This window comes from Pongo pygmaeus, chromosome 11, assembly GCF_028885625.2.
Source record: "Pongo pygmaeus isolate AG05252 chromosome 11, NHGRI_mPonPyg2-v2.0_pri, whole genome shotgun sequence".
In the NCBI taxonomy this organism is placed as follows: Eukaryota; Metazoa; Chordata; class Mammalia; order Primates; family Hominidae; genus Pongo; species Pongo pygmaeus.
Genome location: NC_072384.2, coordinates 130778127 through 130800263, shown reverse-complemented (window position 1 = coordinate 130800263; position 22137 = coordinate 130778127). Strand labels below are relative to the sequence as shown.

The window sequence follows — 22137 nt, the reverse complement described above, 5'->3', positions numbered from 1 at the left end:
GGGCTGGCTGCCACAGGATTAACAACCTGGTCCCCAGGAACTCTTTTCAGGAGCCATTATTCTCCATGGAAAGGAAGGGGCAGAAAGAATACTGTCAAACCTTTGTCAATTCACTGTTGCCCAAAATAGAAAACTGCTTATTCAAAAATTACTTTCTCATTACTTCCAAGATCCTGTGGATAACAGAAATAAACTCTCTCTGGGAAAAATTTCCCAGGGCAGAGCATAAGTATAAAGAAGAAACTATTTGGTCTCTGTGGTGTGGATTGATGTTACCTTACTGTTATTATGCCATTTTAGGCCATAAAAGACATCCAAGCCAGAAAAAGTGTTATGCTTTTCAAAATCATGATTTCACTTTTTTTCAACACAGAAAAGTTCCTGGACTTTTCTAAAAGCAGTGTGCTGTCACCATTAAGATTATGTTGCTGGCCCAGCACAGTGGCTCATGCCTATAATCCCAGCACTTTGGGAGGCTGAGGTAGGTGGATCACTTGAGGCCAGGAGTTCGAGACCAGCCTGGCCAGCATGATGAAACCCTGTCTCTACTAAAAATACAAAAACTAGCCAGGCGTGCTGGTGGGCGCCTGTAATCCCAGCTACATGGGAGGCTGAGGAAGGAGAATCACTTGAACCCAGGAGGCAGAGGTTGCAGTGAGCCAAGATCATACCACTACACTCCAGCCTAGGTGACAGAGTGAGACTCTGTCTCAAAAAAAAAAAAAAAAAAAAAGAGGATTATGTTGCTGTGTGTGACAGCAAACCTCACCCCACTAAAAAATAATAATAATAATAGTAGCTAAAGCAAGAGAGGTAGGTGGTCAAGAGCTGGTGTCACACACTGTAGGGTCCTGGGCTTATTCTTGCTTGTTGCTCCATCATCCTCAGCATGTGGCATCCCCTTCATTGAGGTCCAGCCAGCATGTCTATGTTCCAGCTAAAGAGAAAATGGCAAAGTCAAAGAAGGGCACACCTCCTCCACTGAAGGACCCTAAATGCTTCCGGTCACAGATAGTAATTTGCTATCATTAATAATTTGCTATTGGGAGGCCAAGGTGGGTAGATCACTTCAGGTTGGAAGTTCAAGACCAGTCTGGCCAACATGGTGAAACCCCATCTCTGCTAAAAATACAAAAAAAATTAGCTGGGCCTGGTGGTGTGCACCTGTAATCCCAGCTACTCAGGAGGCTGAGACAGGAGAATTGCTTGAACCCGGGAGGCAGAGGTTGCAGTGAGCCAAGATCATGCCACTGCACTCCAGCCTGGGCAACAGAGCGAGACTCCATCTCAAAAAAGAAAAAAAAATTTCTATCATTTTATTGCCAGGACTGGTTGCATGGCCACACCTGACTTCAAAGGAGGCTGGGAAATGTAATCTTTAATCTATAAGAATAAGGGGCTCAGAATCAGGGACTTTATTACTAAAGAAAAAGGGAGACCAGAGAAAGAGGAACAACTAGCAGTGCTCACCCTGCCCATGTTTATGGTGGGCATTATGACTGCCCTCCTCTAGTTCCAATTCTTCTCCCCTTCCCAGAACTGGGAAAGCTCCATTATCATCCCCCTTGCAGGAGGCAGCTCCGCTATACTAGCTCTGGCAAATAAGCCAGAGAGATGGGTGTCACTTCTGGGTCACAGCATGTGAGAGCCTGTTGCAGCTCTCCACATTCTTTTCCTGCCTGTGTAAGTGTGTGGAAGAGGGAGGTGCCAGAAGGCCAAAGCAGCATGACCTACCATGTAGAGGACAGCAGCCCTGGAGGGCCCTACAGAGGACTTCCAGTCCTACAGAGGGTCCTATTGTCCTACAGAGAACTTCATGTGATAGAGAAATACACTTTTCAATGTTAAGCCACCAAAATTTGGTTTCATTTGTTACTGTGGCACAGCCTACCCTGTCCTGTGTGATACAATATTCCTGATAAAATCTTCAGTGTAGAAAATTGTAAATCAAGCTAGGCATGGTAGCTCACACCTGTAATCCCAGCACTTTGGGAGGCCAACGTGGGAGAATTGCCTGAGCCCAGGAGTTTGAAACCAGCTTGACAATGTAGTAAGACCCTGTCTCAAAACAAAGAAAAAGAAAATTATATGGGGAAAGGATTCCCTATTTAATAAATGGTGCTGGGAAAACTGGCTAGCCATAAGTAGAAAGCTGAAACTGGATCCCTTCCTTACACCTTATACAAAAATTAATTCAAGATGGATTAAAGACTTACATGTTAGACCTAAAACCATAAAAACCCTAGAAGAAAACCTAAGCAATACCATTCAGGACATAGGCATGGGCAAGGACTTCATGTCTAAAACACCAAAAGCAATGGCAACAAAAGCCAAAACTGACAAATGGGATCTAATTAAACTAAAGAGCTTCTGCACAGCAAAAGAAACTACCATCGGAGTGAAGAGGCAACCTACAGAATGGGAGAAAATGTTTGCAATCTACTCATCTGACAAAGGGCTAATATCCAGAATCTACAATGAACTCAAAGTAATTTACAAGAAAAAAACAAACAACCCCATCAAAAAGTGGGCGAAGGACATGAACAGACACTTCTCAAAAGAAGACATTTATGCAGCCAAAAAACACATGAAAAAATGCTCATCATCACTGGCCATCAGAGAAATGCAAATCAAAACCACAATGAGATACCATCTTACACCAGTTAGAATGGCAGTCATTGAAAAGTCAGGAAACAACAGGTGCTGGAGAGGATGTGGAGAAATAGGAACACTTTTACACTGTTGGTGGGACTGTAAACTAGTTCAACCATTGTGGAAGTCAGTGTGGCGATTCCTCAGGGATCTAGAACTAGAAATACCGTTTGACCAAGCCATCCCATTACTGGGTATATACCCAAAGGATTATAAATCATGCTGCTATAAAGACACATGCACACGTATGTTTATTGCAGCACTATTCACAATAGCAAAGACTTGGAACCAACCCAAATGTCCAACAAGGATAGACTGGATTAAGAAAATGTGGCACATAGACACCATGGAATACTACGCAGCCATAAAAAATGATGAGTTCATGTCCTTTGTAGGGACATGGATGAAACTGGAAACCGTCATTCTCAGCAAACTATCACAAGGACAAAAAACCAAACACTGCATGGTCTCACTCATAGGTGGGAATTGAACAATGAGAACACATGGACACAGGAAGGGGAACATCACACTCCGGGGACTGTTGTGGGGTGGGGAGAGGGGGGAGGGATAGCATTACGAGATATACCTAATGCTAAATGACGAGTTAATGGGTGCAGCATACCAACATGGCACATGTATACATATGTAACAAACCTGCACATTGTGCACGTGTACCCTAAAAGTTAAAGTATAATAATAATAAAATGTAAAAAAAAAGAAAATTATAAATCATAAAGTTAAACATCAATTTAATCTGCTTCCCCCACTTTATTTTTGTATAAGTATGCATACATTTTTCTTTTTATATAGCTTATATATAGTCTATTCTATATATATAGTCTATTCTATAAATTCTATAAATTCATACTATATAGTCTATTCTATAAATCACTTTTTTCATTGTGTATCATCTCTGTGTCAATGTTATCTATTTTTTTAACTACATGGCACGTTACGTATGATTCACCGCAATTTGTTTAAATAATCACCTACTAGTGGACAGTTTATTTCTTATTTTTATATGAAAATAGAAATCAGGTTTGTGTGTATTTGTATCTTTGCACACTTGTCCAATAATTTCCTTAGAATTGATTCTTAAACACAAGCTTACTTGGTTAGAATCTATATCTTAATTATACGTGTTACCAATTTGCTGTCCAGAAAACATAATGATTTATATTCCCTTTAACAATATATGAGTATTCATTTCCTACATCCTCAATGCTGGATGTAATAAAACTTTTTAAATGTTTAGGTGTCCTTAACATCCAAACAATGAGTTTCTTTGATTATTAGTAATATAGAGATGATTTCTAAATAAATTTGTCATCTTCATTTCCTCCTTGAGCATTTTTAACTTATTTTTTTGCTTATTTTCCTAGATTACCATTCATCTTTTGCTTTATCTAATAAGGATATTAACCTTCTATATGCTATGTATATTTAAATTTTGTTTTTGCTTTAATAGTGTCCGGGTGTTTTTTGAACTGTGAACATTTTTTTTCAGTCCTGCTCCTTCTGTATATTTTTAATTTTTTAAACATTCAAATCTGTTTATCTCTTAACTGTATAATTTCTGGCCCTGAGTTTTGGCTAGGAAACCTTTTAATATCCATGGTTTATAACAATCTTTTTCTAGTCTTGAAAAACTGCTTATTAATTTTAAAATTAATAAGGCGTGCTGGCTCATGCCTGTAATCCCAGCACCTTGGGAGGCTGAGGCAGGCGGATCACTTGAGGCCAGGAGTTCAAGACCAGCCTGGCCAACATGGTGAAACCCCGTCTCTACTAAAAATACAAAAGTTAGCCTGGGGGTGCATACCTGTTATGCCGGCTACTCAGGAGGCTGAGGTGCGATAATCACTTGAACCCAGGAGGTGGAGATTGCAGTGAGCTGAGATTATGCCACTGCACTCCAGCCTGCATAACAGAATAAGACTCTGTCCCAAAGAAATTTTTTAAATTACATGTATTAAATGTTAGTTCTCTAGTATATTCCTGATCCATCTTTATTCAATCCCCACATTCAATTTCCAAGTAAAATGGAGCACTTTTTTCACATAGGTCACATGGTTTTCTTGCCTTCTCAAAGTCAGGGAAAACAGGAAAAAAATTACTTAAAAAAGTATTGACATTGCAGGTTTGTAGATCAATATTTGTAGCCATAAAAGATGTGGGTTTTTTTCTTTTTTAGAAAAAAGGAGAAAAGAATATGGCCAGTCAAGTTCAAAAAGAAAACAGAAAAAAAAACCAAGAGGTAAGAAAGAAAAGTGAAGTGGTTACTCCCTTGGTGTTTATCAGGCCCCTCACCTGACCAGCTGGCATGACCTCCTCTTCAGCCACATGTGCCTGGAGCACAGCCAGCCCCAACCTTGTCCCCTAGGCCACCCCATCAGTAGACTCCCCCACAAAGGAAGAGCGAACCTAACACCAACTTGGTTTATACCTAGTCTTCTTTTCTCTTATAGGGAGGGAATGGGGTTGAGGTGGACATGAGGCATGAGGCAATTTTGAGATTAGAATTGTTTCCTGTCTAGGATCAGAGCCCAGAAGAATAGACACAAGAAACCTAAATCCCCAAGCAGGATTCAGACTTTCAGTTCCAAACTGGATAGATTTGGAGTCATAGAGTGTTCAGAACTACCTCAGTCAACCCATGCTTGCTTGCATGCCTTCATGCCTGCATGCATGTGTCTACTTCAGTGCACAAACTGTGTTACTTGCAGAATAAGAAACAAAAAAGCTGCATTTTTCTGGTTCCTCTGCTTCATCCCAGTTTTCTTTTTCTCCTCTGTATTCTCTCCCTCTTCCCTTTCCCTGTTCCTTTCTTTTCCCTTTTTCTTTTTTTAATTTATTTTGTAAATTTTTTGTAGAGACCAGGTCTTGCTATGTTGTCCAGGCTGGTCTTGAAATCCTGGCCTCAAGTGATCCTCTTGCCCTAGCCTCCCAAAGTTCTGGGATACAGGTGTGAGCCACTGCACCTGGCCCCTTTTTCTTTATTCTTTTACTCAAAATTATTTACAAAGTGCCTAAGATATGCCAGTTAGTGGGGATTCTCTTGGATTCTGTACCTTTATGGGAGCCAGCCTGGGAAGGGATCTTGTCCCAGCTCCCAAACATGAATTAGGACACGAGGCTCACTGCTTTGGAAATCCCTCTAATTTTTCTGCTTGTTCCCAGCATCCCTCAATCTTGGGGTTTGGCCTGGAAGGAAAGTCATATCTGCCTGCTTGCACTTCCCCTCCCTGGCCTCTTCTTCCTGGTTCCCCACCCCACTGCCTCCCTAGGCTGGAGGAAACATACTCTCTGTAATTTGCTGAGTGTTCACTACCAATGACTTATAGGAAAACTTGACATTCGGACCTCCAAAATTTTATTTTGATAGGTACAGGTAATTTTTGGAATTTATAAATTCCTCTTTGCTCCCAGCAAATACTGTGCTTCAAGATTTTGTCTAAGCTTGCCAAAATGGCCCCAGTTGAGCAGTGGCTTCTCAGTTCTAGCAAGCATCTGCCCTCCCCCTGAAACCTATTGATGTAATAGTCTGGGAAATCTTTACTATTTGCAAGGATGAAAAATACATGCTTCCTCAGCAGAAACCTTACAAGCTAGAAGGGATAGGAGTCTTATCTTTAGTCTCCTTAAACAGAATAACTCTCAGCCAAGAATTTTGTATCTGGTAAAACTAAGTTTTATGAATGAAGGAGAAATAAAGTCATTTTTAGACAAACAAATGCTGAGGGAATTTGTCACTACCAGACCAGCTTTATAAGAAATGCCAAAAGGAGTTCTAAATCTTGAAACAAAAGATTGATATGTGCCAGAATACAAACTCTTCAAAGCATAAAACTCACAAAGTCTATAAAACAATAACACAATGAAGAAAACAAAGTATGTAGGTAACAATTAACATGATGACTGAAACAGTACCTCACATCTTGATATTAATGCTCAACATAAATGGGCCTAAATGCTCCACTTAAAAGATACAGATTGGCAGAATGGATACAAAATCACAAACTGAGTATCTGCTATCTTCAAGAGACTCACTTAACACACAAGGACCCATATAAATTCAAGGTATAAAGGTGAAAAAGATATTCCATGCAAATGGAAACCAAAAGCAAACAGGAGTAGCTTTTCTCATATCAGATAAAACAGACTTTAAAGCAACAACAGTAAAAAAAGACAAAGACGGTCATTATATAATGATAAAAGGATCAATCTAACAGGAAGATATTACAATCCTAAATTTATATGTAGCTAACACTGGAGCTCCCAGATTCATAAGACATTTACTACTAGACCTAAGAAAAGAGATAGACAACAACACAATAATAGTGGGGAACTTCAGTATTCCACTATCAGCACCAGAGAGATCACTGAGACAGAAAGTCAACAAAGAAACAATAGATGTAAACTACAGTCTAGAACAAATGGACCTAATAGATATTTACAGAAGATTACATTCTTCTCATCAGCACATGGAACATTCTCCAAGACCGATCACATGATAGCCACAAGACAAGTCTCAATAAATTTTTATAAATTGAAATTATAGTTTGATGGGAATAACATTGAATCTGTACATTACTTTGGGCAGTATGGCCATTTTCAAGATATTGATTCTTCTTATCCATGAAGATGGAATGTTTTTCCATTTGTGTCCTCTCTTATTTCCTTGAGGAGTGGTTTGCAATTCTCCTTGAAGAGGTCCTTCCCATCCTCTGTTAGCTGTATTCCTAGGTATTTTATTCTCTTTGTAGTGATTGTGAATGGGAGTTCATCATGATTTGGCTCTCTGCTTGCCTATCATTGGTGTAAAGGAATGCTTGTGATTTTTGCACATTGATTTTGTATCCTGAGATTTTGCTGAAGTTGCTTATCAGTTCAAGAAGTTTTTGGGCTGAAATGATGGGATTTTCTAAGTATAAATCATGTCATCTGCAAACAGAAACAACTTGACTTCCTCTCTTCCTATTTGAATACCCTTTATTTCTTTCTCTTGCCTGATTGCCCTGGCCAGAACTTCTAATACTATGCTGAATAGGAATGATGAGAGAGGGCATCATTGTCTTGTACTGGTTTTCAAAGGGAATGCTTCCAGCTTTTGCCCATTTTATATGATATTGGCTGTGGGTTTGTCATAAATAGCTCTTATTATTTTGAGATATGTTCCATCAATACCTAGTTTATTGAGAGTTTTTAACATGAAGGGATGTTGAATTTTATCAAAGGCCTTTTCTGCATCTATCAAGGTAATCAGGTGGTTTTTGTCATGGTTCTGTTTATGTGATGGATTACACTTATTGATTTGTGTATGTTGAACCAACCTTGCATCTCACAGATGAAACCGACTTGATCATGGTGGATAAGTTTTTTGATGTACTGCTGGATTCGTCTTGCCATTATTTTATTGAGGATTTTCGTATCGATGTTCAACAAGGATATTGGCCTGAAATTTTCTTTTTTTTGTTGTGTCTCTTCCCAGTTTTGGTATCAGGATGATGCTGGCTTCATAAAATGAGTTAAGGAGGAGTCCCTCCTTTTCAATTGTTTGGAATAGTTTCAGAAGTAATGGTACCAGCTCCTCTTTGTATTTCTGGTAGAATTCAGCTGTGAATCCATCTGGTCCTGGGATTTTGTTGTTGGTAGGCTATTAATTACTGCCTCAATTTCAGAGCTTGTTATTGGTCTATTCAGGGATTCAACTTCTTCCTGGTTTAGTCTTGGTAGGGTGTATGTGTCCAGGAATTTATCCATTTCTTGTAGATTTTCTAGTTCATTTATGTAGAGGTGTTTATAGTATTCTCTGATGGTAGTTTGTATTTCTGTGGGATCAGTGATGATATTCCCCCTTACCATTTTTATTCTGTCTATTTGATGCTTCTCTCTCTTCTTTATTAATATGGCTAGTGATCTATTTTGTTAATTTTTTCAAAAAACCAGCTCCTGGATTCGTTGATTTTTGGAGGGTTTTTCGTGTCTCTATCTCCTTCACTTTTTCTCTGATCTTACTTATTTCTTGTCTTCTGCTAGCTTTTGGATTAGCTTGCTTTTGCCTCTCTAGCTCTTTCAATTGTGATATTAGGGTGTCCATTTGAGATCTTTCTAGCTTCCTGATGTGGGCATTTAGTACTACAAGTTTTCCTCTTAACACTGCTTCAGCTGTGTCCCAGAGATTCTGGTATATTGTCTCTGCATTCTTCACAGAATTAGAAAAAAAAACTATTTTAAATTTCATATGGAATCAAAGAGGATCCCATATAGCTAGGACAATCCTAAGTAAAAAGAACAAAGCTGGATGCATCACACTACCTGACTTCGAACAATACGACAAGGCTACAGTAACCAAAACAGCACAGTACCAGTACCAAAATGGACATATAGACGATGGAGCAGAACAGAGACCTCAGAAATAACACGACACATCTACAACCATCTGATCTTCAACAAACCTGACAAAAACAAGCAATGGCAAAAGGATTACCCATTTAACAAATGGTGCCAGGAAAACTGGCTATCCATATGCAGAAAACTGAAACTGGACCCCTTCCTCACATCTTATACAAAAAATAACTCAAGGTGGATTAAAGACTTAAATGTAAAACCCAAAACCATAAAAACCCTAGAAGAAAACGGAAGCAATATCATTCAAGACATAGGCATGGGCAAAGTCTTCATGATAAAAAAGCCAAAAGCTATTGCAACAAAAGCCAAAATTGACAAATGGGAATTAATTAAACTAAAGAGCTACTGTACAGCAAAAGAAACTAGAAATAGAGTGAACAGGCAACCTACAGAATGGGAGAAAAATTTTGCAATCCACCCATCTGACAAAGGTTTAATATCCAGAATTTACAAGGAACTTAAACATATTTACAAGAAAAAAACAAACAACCCCATCAAAAAATGGGCAAAGGATATGAACTGACACTTCTCAAAAAAAAAAAATTTATGTGGCCAACAAACATATGGAAAAACGTTCAACATCACTGATCATCAGAGAAATGCAAATCAAAACTGCAATGAGAGACTGTCTCATGCCAGTCAGAATAACAATTATTAAGAAGTCAGAAAACAATAGATGCTGGTGAGGCTGTGGAGAAATAGGAATACTTTTACACTGTTGGTGGGAGTGTAAATTAGTTCAACCATTGTGGAAGACAGTGTGGTGATTCCTCAAGGATCTAGAACCAGAAATACGATTTGACACAGCAATCCCATTACTGGGTATATACCCAAAGGAATATAAATCATTCTACTGAAAAGACACATGCACACGTATGTTTATCACAGCAGTATTTACAATAGCAAAGACGTGGAACCAACTCAAATGCCCGTCAATGATAGACTGGATAAAGAATATGTGGTACATATACACCATGGAATACTATGCAGCCATAAAAAGTAATGAGATCATGTCCTTTGCAGGTACACGGATGAAGCTGGAACCCATCATCCTTAGCAAAGTAACACAGGAACAGAAAACCAAACACTGCATGTTCTCACTCATAAGTGGGAGTTGATCATTGAGAACACATGGACACAGAGAGGGGAACAACACACACCAGGGCCTGTTGGGGTATGTGTGGTGAGGGGAGGGGACTTAGAGCATCGGTCAATAGGTGCAGCAAACCACCATGGCACATGTATACCTATGTAAGAAACCTGCACGTTCTGCACATGTATCCCATTTTGGGGGGTTTTTTAGAAGAAAAAAAATGAAATTATATTAAGTATCTCCTCAGACCACAGTGGAATAAAACTAGAAATCAACTCCAAAAGGAACTTTCAAAACCATAACAAATAAATGGAAATTAAATAATCTGCTCCTGAATGATTTATGGGTTAACACTGAAATTAAGATGGAAATTAGAAAATTATTTGAAATGAATGGTAACAGTGACATAAATTATCAAAACTTCTAGGATACAGCAAAAGCAGTGCTTTTAAGAGGAAAGTTCATAGCACTAAATGCCTACATCAAAAAGTCTGAAAGATCACAAATTGACAACCTAATGTCATGCCTCAAGGAACTAGAGAAACCCAAAGCTAGCAGAAAAAAAGAAAGAGAGCAGAATGAAATAAAATTCAAACAAAAAATAAAAAATATCAATTAAACAAGCTGGTTCTTTGAAAAGATAAACAAAATTGATAGAACATTAGCCAGAGAACCAAAAAAAGAAGAGAGAAGTTTCAAATAAACTCAACTAGAAATGAAACTGGAAACATTACGACTGATACCACAGAAATACAAAAGATCATACAAGACTACTGTGAACACCTCTATGCACAGAAACTAGAAAAATCTAGAGGAAATGAATAAATTCCTGGAAACATACACCCCTCCTAGATTAAATTGGGAAAAAATAGAAACCATGAACAGAACAATAACAAACAGTGCGATTTAATCCAACAGCCCATCAAAAATATAATACAGCATAATCAAATGGATTTAATCCCAGGGATTTAGGGATAGTTTAACACATGGAAGTCAATAATGTGATACATCACAAAATCAGAATTAAAAACCATAGATCATTTCAATAGATGCAGAGAAAACATCTGATAAAATCCAGCATCCCTTTAGATAAAGATCTTCAACAAACTAGGCATAGAAGGGGTTTACCTTAAAGTTATAAAAGCCATATATGACAAACCCACAGCCAATGTGATACTAAATGGGAAAAAGTCTAATGCATTCCCCCTGAGAATTGGAACAAGACAAGGATGCCCGCTTTCACCACTTCTATTCAACAAAGTACTAGAAGTCCTAGCCAGAACAATTAGAAAAGAGAAAGAAAGAAATGACATCCAAATTGGAAAAGAAATCAAAGTATCACTGTTCACTGATTATGTGATCATACACCTAGAAAACCCTGAAGACTCCTTCAGAAGACTCCTAGATTTGATAAATGAATCCAGTAAAGTCTCAGGTTACAAAATCAAATGTACACAAATTAGCACTGCTATATACCTACAGTGACCAAGCTAAGAATCAAATCAAGAACTCAATCCCTTTTAAAACAACTTCAACAAAATAAAATGAAATACCTAGGACTATACTTATCCAAGGAGATGAAAGATTTCTACAGGGAGAACTACAAAACACTGCTGAAAGAAATCATAGATGACACAAACATATGGAAACACATCCCATGCTCATGGATTGGAAGAATCAGTATGAAAATGATCACACTGCCCAAGGCAATCTACGGATTGAATGCAATTCTTATCAAAATACCAACATCATTTTTCACAGAACTAGAAAAAAAATCTTAAAATTCATATGGAACCAAAAAAGAGCCTGCAAAGCCAAAGCAATCCTAAGCAAAAAGAACAAATCTGGAGGCATCACATTACCAGACTTAAAATTATACTACAAGGCTGTAGTTACCAAAACAGCATGATACTGTTATGAAAGTAGATACATAGACCAAAGGAACAGAATAGAGAACTCAGAAATAAAGCCAAATATTTATAACCAACTGGTCTTTGACAAAGCATACAAAAACATAAATTGGGGAAATGACACCCTATTTAATAAATGGTGCTGGGAAAACTGGCTAGCCACATGTAAAAGAATGAAACTGGATCCCTATTTTCCACCTTATGCAAAAATTAACTCAAGATGGATCAAAAATTTAAACCTAAGACCTGAAACCAGAAAAATTCTATAAGAAAACCTAGGAAAAACTCTTCTGGACATTGGCCTAGCCAAAGAATTCATGACTGAGACCCCAAAAGCAAATGCAACAAAAACAAAAATAAATAAATGGGACTTAATTAAACTGAAAAGCTTCTTCGTAGCAAAGGAAATAAACATCAGAGTAAACAGACAACCCACAGAATGGGAGAAAATATTTGCAAATTATGCATCCAATGAAGAATTAACGTCCAGCATCTACAAGAAACTCAAACATTATAGAAAAAAATCCCATAAAAAGTGGGCAAATGACATAAATAGACATATTTCAAAAGAAGATATACAAATGGCCAAGAAACATCTGAAAAAATGCTCAACATCACTAATCATCAGGGAAATGAAGATTAAAACCACAATGAGATACCACCTTACTCCTGCAAGAATGGCCATTAGTAAGAAGCCAAAAAAAAATAGATGTTAACATGGACGTGGTGAAAAGGGAATGTTTATACACTGCTGGTGGGAGTGCAAATTAGTACAACCTCTATGGAAAACAGTATGGAGATTTCTTAAATAACTAAAAGTAGATCTACCATTCCATCCAGCAACCCCACAACTAGGTATCAACCCAAAGGAAAATAAGTCATTATATCAAGAAGATACCTACACACATGTTTATTGCTATATAATTCACAATTGTAAAGATAAGGAACCAACTTGAGTGCCCACTGACCAATGAATGTGTAAAGAAAATGTAGTATATATACACCATGGTGTACTACTCAGCCATAAAAAAGAATGAAATAATGTCTTTTGCAGCAACTTAAGTGGAGCTGGAGGCCATTATTCTAAGTGAGGTAATGGAATGGAAAACCAAATACTGTATGTTCTCACTTATAAGTGGGAGCTAAGATATTAGTACTCAAAGGCATACAGAGTGATATAATGGATTATGGAGACTCAGAAAGGGGATGGAGGGAGGAGGGGAAATAAAAAACTATGTATTGGGTACAATGTACACTACTCAGACGAAGAGTGCACTGAAGTCTCAGATTTTGCCATTATATAATTCATCCATGTAACCAAAAACCACTTGTACCCCAAAAGCTATTGAAATAAAAACAAATTAAAAAGAAAAATACATTTAATATATTCAAAACTTAAGTGCCTATTAACATTCATTCAGCAATGGAGTGTAAGGTGTGGGCCAGGTATCTGTCCTAGGTCCTGGGAACTCAGCAGTGAGCAAGACAGACACAAATCCCTGCACTAGTGGAGCTTGCATTCTAATTGATACACCTCTAATTACTAAACAAATTGAGGACTTGAAAAAGAGAAACAGAAGGAAGTATTATGAGTCTTGGGGAGAAGAAAGATACACACAAGAAAAGAGAGAATTATAGAGAAATGGCAAGATAACTCCTGAAAGGGTAGGGGCTGGGAACATGAGAAGGGAGCTCACTAAACTATTCACAAGTCTATTTGGTCCAGGGGCAACCTCACCTGGGCATGGCATCCAAGAGAAGCTCCAAATGGAGGATAAGGTGACTCAAAGGAAAGATGACTCAACCTGGAACTCAAAGGTCATGATGAGGGTCCAAAAAGCAAGAACTGAATGTGCCCGAAAGTCCAGATCGAAAGGTAAGGCTAAAGATGGAATCTGCTATTTGAAGAGCTCAATGTAGGAGGGTCTCTTGAAGCAGTACAGGGTCAGATAGATATGTAAAGTCAACAGTAGAAGGAGGGAGACATACAGACAAGAGGGACATGAAGACAGAGCACGGATCTGTTGATGTGACAGTGGTTTTTGGAAGAAGTGTTCTCGGGGTGCACTTCACCTTGGCTTTGCCATGTGGATTTACATGACTACTCCCCAGTGTCTGCTGTTTTCATTTCTGTTATTAGAGTCGCCACTACTCTCTTGAGTATGGGAGACTCCTTTCTGGTTCTGGCCAACCCAGTCTTGGAAGTGGCACCAATCCTCAAAGTGGACACATTTGCAGGATTGTTTTTTAATGTTTCATTTCTAGAAGTGAAGTTGCTTGGTCAAGTCTGCATTTTTAAATTAGGACATATTTGTTGTGAAATTGCCTAAATTGTCTGTTTATACTCTCATTACATCATATAGACACCCTTTCCCTCCACTTTCACCAACACTAGAAATAAGAAGCTGTGTCTATGATGACTGCCAAAGGTGAAGAGTGATATTCCACCGGTGTTTCCCTTTGAATTTCTTTTCACTTGGCAGGAGATCAAACATGCTGTGGTAGCTTGTATTACAGTTCTCCAGTGTTCCAGTGCCCTACCTCCTCAGAAGTCCACAGCCCTGCCTGTGGACTCAGGAATGCCCATGTGATAACTTAGCAAAAGAAATGTGGACCCAAGTTAGAGAGCCACTTTCAGGCCAAGGCTTTAAGAGCCCCTTTGTCCTCTTTCTCTCTGCCCAAGACCAGGGATGTTCTAGACAGAGGCTGCTCTGTCTGCAGGAGCCATGAGTGTCAGTGATGTAAGGCTGAGCCTCACGTAATTTATGATGAACAAACGGCATGAGAGAGAAGTAAACCTTTGTCATTGTAAACCAGAGCTTGGCAAATTTTTTCCAAAAAGGACCAGAAGATGCAGCTACTTGACTCTGCCTTTGTAGCGTGACAGCAGCCAGAGGCAAATACGTAAACAAATGGGCATGGCTGTATTCCAATAAAACTTTATTTACATAAACAGGCAGTAGGCCAATTTGTCCCTTAGACCATAGTTTGCTGACACCTGTAATAAAACACTGAGATTTGGGAGGATCGTGAATTACCGCAGCATTACCTAGCCTATCTTTACCAATTTACCTGTTTTTTAAATAAATTCGACATTGGAATTTTTTTTTTGAGGGTCATCTGTTTGAATTTGCCCATTTTTCTATAGGACTGGCCATTTTTTTTTGTTTAATCCATTAGGGAAATTAACCCTTTGTTATAATTATTACAGTTTTTCTGATTTGGTTTCTGTCTTTGAACTTAAGAAGCTTTTGCTTGTGCAGCCATTTGCTTCGTTAGATAGACAAATCAGTTTACCTTTAGCAGTATGGTTTATGCCAGAGTTTCTCAATCTTGGCATTATTGACATTTTGGACTGAATAATTCTTTGCTTCGGAGGCTGTCCTGTGTGTCATGGGATGTTTAGCAACATCTCGGCCTCTACCCATTAGATGCCAGTAGCACCTGCTTTCCAGTTCTGACAAACAAAAAGATTTCCAAACATTGCCAGATATCCCCTGAGAGCAAAATCACCCAAAGTTAACCACTGCTTTATGCCCATTACTTCCTCCTTAAAAAGCCCTTCCTATGTGATATTTATAAGGCCATTCAGTAGCCCCCCTTTATAAGCAGTTTTTTGTTCCATGATTTCAGTTACCTGAAGTCAACTGCAGTTTGAAAATATTAAATGGGAAGTTCCAGAAATAAACAATTTATAAGTTAAAAATGATGCGCTGTTCTGAGTAGCGTGAAGAGTCTTGCTCCATCCTGCTGTATCCCACTCGGGGATGCGAATCATCCCTTGGACCAGTGTGTCCTGCTGTATACGCAGCCCACCCATCAGTCACTTAGTAGCTGTCTTGGTTATCAGATTGAAGAAACATAGTATCTGCAGGGGTGGGCACTACCCATGGTTTCAGGCATCCACTGGAGGGCTTGAAACATATGCCGTGTGGATAAGGGGGGACTCCTGTATATCCCTCTATTCTAGTATTTGTAGTAAATGTATTGACATATATTAATTAGTGGAAATTTGGCTTCTGTAGTATTTTTAGCTTTTCTGCCTATTAACATGAGCTTGCTGTATTTCCTTAGTCAATGCTACAAGGAAGTGCTTTCATAAGGACTCACGTGTAACTTGTCTTTCCAAACTGGTAGAAAAACAGGAAAAAATACTTTAAGATTGTTAACCTATGAGGCTTATAAATCTATGTTTGTAGCTATAAGTGATTATTAAATCTGTTTTTAGAAAAGAGAAAGGAGAAAGATATCTGTTCAAGCTCAAAAAGGAGATTTCAGAAAAATATTCACCAAAGAGGTAAGCAAGCAAGCCACAGCGCCTCGCCATTGGGCTCCCCAGAGCCCTGGCCTCTGCTGAAGGCTCCACCTGCCCTCTCCTTCTCCTCTCTCCCTTCTTCCACTGTCCTTGTCCTTCTCCTCCAAAGTTGTTCTCCACCCTCATGGGTACCAGCTGAATTGGGTGTATCAGGAGTGCTGCCAGCCTAACCCACCCCCTTGTGCATGGTGGCCATTTCCATACTTGGAAGGATTCTTTAACACAGAGCTATACAAAGACCCAAAAATGATTAAGGATGATCACTAAACCTTTAAGTCAAATTCTAAAATAAACTTCTATGTCTTCCATTCAGGGAATTAAAGGAAACCCTTATTCAAGCACAGCCTGACAGTGTTCTCGTTCCTTTTCCTGTGTTGGTTGGGACCCTGGGCTTGCTTCAGCCTCTCTGCACCCTCGGCCCTCTTTGCATCTCTGCCCTCTCCCTCCCACTCCTCTTCTTGCATTTATTTTTCTTCTGCTTTTATACCTCACTTCTTCAGCATCATTTCTTGTCACCCTCTCTTCCTTTTTCAAGCTCCAGCCACACTGGCCCTTTTTATTCATTATCAAAGTATAACAGGTGCTACCCAAAGTGGGGTCCCCAGACTGGTGCCATCTACAAGCATGTTGGTTGCAGGTCTACGAGAATAAGGAGCTTGTAAACCAACTGTGACGCTAAGCACACTGTTTTCATAGCAAGATTCCTCAGTGGAGACAGCAGTGCATTGATTCTGATCAAGCCCCTGTCGCATCATAGGCTGGAGCACTGAGCAGCACTGGTGCATGTGCTTGCAGAAAAGGCATGTATCCTAAGAGTACAGCTTGATGGATTCACACACACAGAAAAAGCACCCACATACCCAGCATGCAGCTCAAGACACAGGATGTCACCAACACCCATAAACCACCCCTACCCGTGTCTCTAGGGTCACACCAGCCTGATTCCTCACAGCACAGGTCATCAGATACTGAATGCTCCCACCTCATTCCTGCTCAGGGCCTCCTCACATGGGCCTCCCAGCTCACCCACCCAACCCCAAAGCTAATCTCCCTATCCTCCTCCCTTTCTTTGCTATACACCCTCAGACCTCACCTTTTTAAAAAATATTTATTTTAAGTTCCGGGATACATGTACAGGATGTGCAGGTTTGTTACATAGGTAAATGTGTGCCATGGTGGTTTGCTGCACCTATCAACCCATTCCCTAGGTATTAAGCCCAACATGCATTAGCTATTTATCCTGGTGCTCTCCCTCCTGCTCCCCTGACAGGCCCCAGTGTGTGCTGTTCTCCTCCCTGTGTCCATGTGTTCTCTTTGTTTAACTCCCACTTATAAGTGAGAACATGCGGTGTTTAGTTTTCTGTTCCTGCATTAGTTTGCTGAGGATAATGGCTTCCAGCTCTAATCATGCCCCTGCAAAGGACATGACCTTGTTCCTTTTTATGGCTGCATAGTATTCCATGGTGTATATGTACCACATATTCTTTATCCAGTCTATAATTGATGGATATTTAGGTTGAGCCCATGTCTTTGCTATTGTGAATAGTGCTGCGGTGAACATACACATGCATGTATATTTATAATAGAATGATTTATATTCCTTTGGGTGTATACCCAGTAATGGGATTGCTTGCTGAGTCAAATGGTATTTCTGGTTCTAGGTCTTTGAGGAATTGCTACGAGGTCTTTCACAATGGTTAAACTAATTTACATTCCCACCAACAGTATAAAAGTGTTCCTATTTCTCCACAGCCTTGCCACCATCTGTTGTTTCTTAACTTTTTAATAATCGCCATTCTGACTGGCATGAGATGGTATCTCATTGTGGTTTTGATTTGCAGTTCTCTAATGCTCAGTGATGTGGAGCTTTTTTTCATATGTTTATTGGCCGCATAAATGTCTTCTTTTGAGAAGTGTCTATTCATGTCCTTTGCCTACTTTTTAAAGATGTTGTTTGTTTTTTTCTTGTAAATTTGTTTAAGTTCCTTGTAAATTCTGGAGATTAGACCTTTGCCCTCAGACCTCACCTTAAATGTTACTTCCACAGGGAAGCATTCTCTCTCCCAGCAGGTAGGGGTGGGTCTCCCTGACATGCCCTTGTGGAGACCTGCATTTTATCTTCTTGGCACTTATCTTAACTGTGATGAGTGATCTGTGCACAGCCTGTTCACCGCGTGAAAGTCACGTGAGGTCAGTAAGTGGATGGGTCTTGTGCGTTGCTGTATGTCCAGCTCCCCATGCCTCACACAGCTGGTACTTCTTCATCAGTATGAATACCAGTATCTGGGCCTATCTGATGCATGTGTGTGAGTTAGAAAAAGGTGCCCCTTCCTCAATTCACTACCTTATCTGTCAGAGCCAATTCTTGAAACCAAACCCTTTTCTGCCTTCTGCTGGAAGATTGTTGTACTAAGCAAGTAAACGGATTCTGTTTCTAATATGAATTAGAGCACCCCTTAAAGATGGAGTCTTTGCTCAGGGCACAACCCATACAACTTTGTGCAGAGGTCCTGATAACCATATAAATGTGTACATTACTTCACAGTTGGCAAAGCACTTTGATCTACATTTTGCCATTTAATTACCATAATAAGTGAGTGTTATCGGCCCATTTTACAGATTCAATTAAAGGGCAAAAGATTTGAATGAGCTAAAATCAACCTATGTGTTCCAATTTCAAGCCCTTTTTCCTTTACACTAAAAATGTAAATGAACCCAGAAAACACCTACTCTCAAACACTGGTGGAGGCAGGAGCCCCGGCAAACATTGACAGTTGTCCCTCAGCATCAGTTTCTTCTCCCTTCTGCACTGTCTGTAACTTCTCATTAAATGCAGAGTATCTGTGCTGTTGTTGCTTGTATGATGTGCAGTCTCGTGGCATTTCTGATGATGTGGAAAGAGTGCTAGATACTGGGTCTGGCATGAGTAAATTCCAGTGCTAGCTTCACCTCATGTAATATGGTGACCACTGGCAATTCTCTTTCCACATCTGAGCCCAAGTCCCTCATCTATAAAATGGGGACAGTCATTGCCTTCGCGTTCTTACATATTGTTGTGTGGATAGATTACACAGTGCATCTGCTGCTCTTACTGTTTCCTTGACTATCACTTTTCCTCCCACCGCCCCATCTCCACCCCGCATCATCCCCTCCCCACACCCCTCATGTATACATCATAGAGCTCCCAAATAATTCCCCAGGCCTGTGGTCTTTCCATGCATAATTTCCACCTTGTGCTTCTTCCCCACGTTCTGTAGGAATTCCTGGAGTTGGTCTTCTGGATTATGAATTCGTTTTTTACCATGCCGCTATTCCTCATCTCGATTAAGCTTTTCTTCTTAGTTTTCTCCACCTTGCTTTTCCTTTCCCTGAGCTCTCTGTTCTCTAATTGCTTGCTTTTCACAGCAGGCTCCTCATTGTTTGCTCATGCTTCCTAATGGGGACCTAAATTCACTGCTGCTGCAGCTCACCTTACAAACAAGCCAGCTGATGTTAGAGAGCCCCAAGCATCCCCCACCGGGTTCCTGGGGCTGCAGGGTTCCATCCTTCAAGGCCTGGTTGGTAAGATGAGTAGGTGAGGCTGAGCCAGACTCAGCACTATTAGGAACAGGCTGCCCTCAGGCATGAGACAGTTGGCTTTGGAAGTCCTCGGGTCTAAAGGCCCCACCTCACTTGATGGCCTGCCTCCACTGGGTAAGGAAGGGACTGATGTTTGTCCTCATGACTCTGCATGTCAGCTTGCTACCCGTGGCCCCCAAAGCCACCCCCTGCTCCCTCATCTGCTTGTGAATGTGTTTGGGACATTTGTGTTCCCTAAAGCTATATTCACCACAGGGAATTAGAGAAGACATTTCTGTGGAGACAGAGAACTGTAGAAGGTCCCCAGAGCTGTGCTAATCTCCCTCAAGGTTTGCAACAGTGGTCCAGAGTCACCTGGAGCTCTGCCTTTCACTCACATTAGGAATCTGCAGCAGCAAATTTCCCACTCAAATTTGATAACAGTAATGCACGCTTAGGTAATCCTTCTAGTAAGTTGCAGAGCCAGGATTACAAGCCCCTCCCACCCCCACCCCTCCCCGCCCCCCAGTCTGGCTCCCAAGGCCACGCTCTCATCTGCTGTTCCGTATTTACTGAGTTGAGTCTAGAGACACATGGTGGAGCTGGCCACTCCATGCAAGAGGGCTGGCTGTTGAAACAAAGTTTTTCCCACCCTAAATTCCCACCACCCACCCCCCACCCTCCACCCCCATGCCTAGCCTTGCTGCCAGCCCCTGCTCCTGTGAGGCCAGGCATCCTGTAGGGTTCTACTGGAGGGATCACATCCTCACTTTTCAGGGTCCCTCCTCTCTCAGTCTCACTCTATCTGCCTTGTGTCTTTCCAGAGAAATGAATGGCTTCTTCACCACTGCTACTGTTCCTTCCTCTTTCCATCAATGTTCTTGTTCTGCCATTTATTTTCCTTTAGCTCTTTCAATAACTGTTTGAGGCAAGGGAGAGAGTTGGACCAGATGTTCTCCTAGATTCATTTTAGGTGTAACATCCTCTGTAACTCAACATAAGACATGGACAGCCCCTTCATTTCTCCCCAGAGAAACAGCCCCTGCTGTCTCTCTTTAATGAATTCACCCATAGTGAGGTTGGAGGGGAAGGCAGCAGGAATTGCTGAGATTTATTTTAAACCCTCTTGCAACTGCTTCTCCTGAATCTAAACTCTGGATTTCTACCCAGGGGTTCTGAGTTGCCAGACCGCTCCATGAGCAACTGGGAAATCAGTTCAAAGCTCTCCAGGGTTTTCTTTTATTCATCGAGGAAGAAGCAGGGAAGCAATAAAATGAAAAGAAACAGCAAATAATTAAGATTGACACCATCCCCTCAGTGCCAGCCACCTCACTCACCCAAGTCTTCATTTGAGTCAGGAAATAAGATTATAAATGAAGATTTTTTTCCTCTGGCAACATGAATGCAAAGAAACATTTTAGGTAGGCAACTTCCATCAGCACAGAGAGATCAGCAGGATGCTTATAGAATAGAAGACTATTCAGTGACAGCCAATTCACTTGCAAATTAAGACACATTCACTGAAGATGCCCTATATGTTCTACTAAAATGTTTTTTTTTGATATAGTGTTGGTGGCGGTGGTGGTGGTTTGTTGCAGGCCACTGTGTATGCATAGCTTATCTGTCACTCGAGATGAAAGAGTTCCTGCAAATTAACCAGAGAACGTTCCCCAATACCCTGTACATTATTGGAATTCATGGAGGGGAGAATTCAAAAGGAAGATGGAATGAAAACTGAATAACACAAAACCGTTCTCTTCTACTTTAAGGAAAACCCGAAAGTGACACTGTGGATTTTCACTGTTCTAAGCTCCCCGTGACCTGTGGTGAGGCGAAAGGGATTTTATATAAGAAGAAAATGAAACATGGTGAGTTCCTTGGTCTTCTGCTTTTTGGAATCCCTAGATGAAGAACTCACTAGAAGGGAGGAAAATACCCCTGTGTGTAATTGATCAGGAAATGGACCCTGCTAGCTAGACTGCAGAAGAAACGCTTCTTAGGAAGGAATTTCCAAACTCTTCCACATCATGGTGTTTCTGGCAATCAGACCCTCCACTCCCACCTGGAAGTCACCCATGGGCCCTGCTGTACTGACAGCCATGTCCTTGCTGCATGTAGGCACCACACAAATGCAAATTCTGTCCCACCCCCTCACCACTCAGTCAGGCTTTAAGGCTGGCTTCAGTCCAAGAGAAGAG

General features: G+C 40.3%; 1 protein-coding gene across 13 annotated transcripts in view; it reads left to right on the top strand.

Moving 5' to 3' along the window:
* Positions 1–22137, top strand: part of SP110 (SP110 nuclear body protein) — a 59246-nt gene that overhangs the window by 25636 nt on the left and 11473 nt on the right. For 7 of the 13 annotated variants that reach the window (XM_063648074.1, XM_063648079.1, XM_063648073.1 and 4 more), the window contains 4 exons: positions 4847–4909; positions 13793–13942; positions 16295–16363; positions 21709–21807. In XM_063648074.1, the coding sequence (XP_063504144.1) occupies positions 4847–4909; positions 13793–13942; positions 16295–16363; positions 21709–21807 (381 nt within the window). The remainder of the gene's footprint in view (positions 1–4846; positions 4910–13792; positions 13943–16294; positions 16364–21708; positions 21808–22137) is intronic. The other 6 variants (XM_054477724.2, XM_054477727.2, XM_054477725.2 and 3 more) reach the window with 1 other exon arrangement.